General features: G+C 61.6%; 1 protein-coding gene across 1 annotated transcript in view; it reads right to left on the minus strand.

The window, feature by feature from the left end:
* The window catches only part of NGFR (nerve growth factor receptor), an 18907-nt gene that overhangs the window by 4560 nt on the left and 11710 nt on the right, over positions 1 to 2637 (minus strand). Inside the window, exon 4 of the mRNA XM_004707410.2 lies at positions 633 to 846. Within this exon, the coding sequence (XP_004707467.1) occupies positions 633 to 846 (214 nt within the window). The remainder of the gene's footprint in view (positions 1 to 632; positions 847 to 2637) is intronic.

Raw genomic sequence — 2637 nt, forward strand, 5'->3', positions numbered from 1 at the left:
AGAGAGAGGAGAGAGAGAGAGAGAGATTAGAGAGAGAGAGAAAGCATCAAGCTGGCTTTCCTCTGCCAAGTGTTTGAACCTCTCTGGCCCTAGCTTGCCCCCTAAGACCACACTCACCTTCTCTAACAAAAGATGTGAGGGGCTTCAGTCAGGTCAAAGAAGCACCTGTCCCCGCCCCACCTCTTTGAGAGCTGGCACTATCCCCCCTTTCCCATCTCTGGTGCCCTGAGCTCGGGGCTTGGGCAGGATGGGTGTGGAGAGGAGCTCCCAGCTCGTGTGCTGCCGGGCAGCCAGTCCCCCCTCCCCTCCAGTTCTTGGACAGGGCTCAGCCTCTGTTTGCCGGCCTGGCTGGCCAATACCCAGAGGCGGGGCTATACTGAGCAGACAGAGCCTCCTGGGCAGGGAGCAGGGTGCAGATGGAGAGAGACCCTATAAAGTAGGTACTACCTGCTGCCGCAGGGGAAGGAGGTGGTGCCTGGCCACCCACCCAGGTACTCTCATGCCATCTGGGCATTGCCAGCCTACCTGGCAGGGGCCCGGCCCTTCCTGGCACCAGTGGGCGGGATTTTCCATTCTGCCACCCTGCTAGGGGCAGTGCCAGGGGTCATGGGCTCCTGACGGCCTGGGGGTACCTGTCTGGGCAGGGCTGCCGAGCCCATCTATCCTCACTTTCCACACCCGGGGCAGGGAGGGGGAGCAGACAGGACATGCCACGGAGGTAAAGCAGAGGGCACTGAGCTCCCCAGCCCCCAGCTTGCCCACCCAAGTTGGAGATGGTGCTTCCCACCTCTGCTGGGCCTCCTCAGCTCCGGCTGAAGAGGTTTCAAAGGCCTCCCCTTTCAGCACCTTTGGAGGGCAAAGGCCCCCAGATGTGAATCTGAGGTCCATCTGGCTGGCAGTGGGGAAAGGACTACCATTTGCTGCCCCAGCCTGCCCCTCTCCATCTCAGTGACAGAAGGAGAGGGAGTGACTGGCTCGGCTCTGTTCTCTGGCACCCTAGAAAAGTCGCTAGACCGGGAAGCAGTTTCTCTTCTCTACTAGGGGGCTGAACAAGCTGCAGTGGGGCAGGGTGGGGTGGGTAGCCAACCCCAAGGCTGCAGGTACGGTTGTGTGTGGAGGGGTGTCTGTGACCGTGGGCAGGGCTGGCCGAGGGACAGGGAGGCTGAAGACCGCGCTGTCCCAGGCATGCTTCCCCATCTCTCCAGTCCCCTCTGATGGGGGTGGGGGCAGGGGGATGAGATCCAGATGTAGTCTTGTCCACCCGCATTCCAGCCCGCTAAGCCCTTGGCCGGTCCTGACAGCAGTTTCCGGAATGGGAGATGCCAGGCTGGGGGCTGCAAGGAGGGCCCAGTTAGTCTTCCTCAGGGCATATTTCACTGGGACACGGAGCGGGGAGCGTCACCAGGTTGACACCAGAAACGTATGTGTAGTGTATGTGCGTGGGTGTGTGTGTGCACTGGGGGTACAGCCAAGAATCAAATTCCATTTCCTGAAACGGTTCCCGGCCCTGGAGCTGACATTGAACCCTTCAGAGGCTGTCCCTGAAAGGGGAGCAGGGGCCAGTATAAACACAATCCTTCGGGTCCCCTCCTCCCTCAGGGTAGCTGGGAAAGTGGGTTGGTATCTGGAAGGAATCAGTGAACACCCCAAAAGGCAGGGCCTGCCCCTCCTCCCTAGCCACAATCTTCCTCTGCTCCACCTGACTAAGTCTCCCCACTGGCCGGTCCAGACTTGCCCACGGAACCAGCTGCCTGCTGCCTGCCTGGCTGCCGATCCGCCCTCCCTGCTAGGCCCTGGTACCTGATGCCGCTTGCCTGTCTCCTGGCCCAGGGCCCTGGCCACCGGAACTGAAGTGCCCTCCCCTTTGTCCCCATGCAGGGCAGGCACACACAGGCCTGGCCTCGGCCCAGATGGGCAGCCTCTGCCCCTGAGGGTCAGCTGGAGATCACTGGGTGAGACAGAAGGAGGGGTATCCCTGCCTGTCAGACGGAGGGTCCCCACAGCCAGGGGATGCTCCCATCTGCCTGGGGGTTACTGAAGCCCGAGGCCATGCCGCCTCCACCTGAGTGGAGGACCCCAAAGTTGGCACTGTCTCTTCGCCTCAAGTGGGGCCTTAGTGCTGGAAGGAAGGGCCGTTCTGTCTTGTCAGGCTGAGGGCTCTCCAGGTGGCCGTGGGGCTACCAGAAAACAAGGCACTGCCCAACTTGCTCTGGAGTGGGAAAGCTCCGCCCCCCCCTTCCCTGAGACAGATCTCACCAAAGACCCCAACAATTCTGCCTGGCACGACCACATGACTTCTTTCCCCACTCCAGGACCCACCCCCACGGGCTCACACAGCCCCCAAAGGCAGAGAAAGTCGTGTGTCCCGGTATGTGGAAATGGCACTGTGTAGGACCACAGTGCCCCGTGTGCACTCTGCATCTCCCACCCTCCCCACCCGCTTCTCCCTCTGTCCCAGAGCACCTCCTTCCAATGGCCTCCCTAAGGCCCTGGGCCCCACCACCTGCCTCACTCAACTGCACCACAGACTGCCCAGCCCTCAGATGGCAAACCCTGAGGTGGGGCAGCTATGGGAGCAGAGAGGAAACGGAGGCTCGGAGCCCCTCCGGATGTCACCCCTGCGGATTCCACCTCCTG

The sequence above is a fragment of the Echinops telfairi genome, unplaced genomic scaffold (assembly GCF_000313985.2).
Source record: "Echinops telfairi isolate 266 unplaced genomic scaffold, ASM31398v2 ScPeMD7_7458;HRSCAF=8496, whole genome shotgun sequence".
NCBI classification, from domain to species: domain Eukaryota; kingdom Metazoa; phylum Chordata; class Mammalia; order Afrosoricida; family Tenrecidae; genus Echinops; species Echinops telfairi.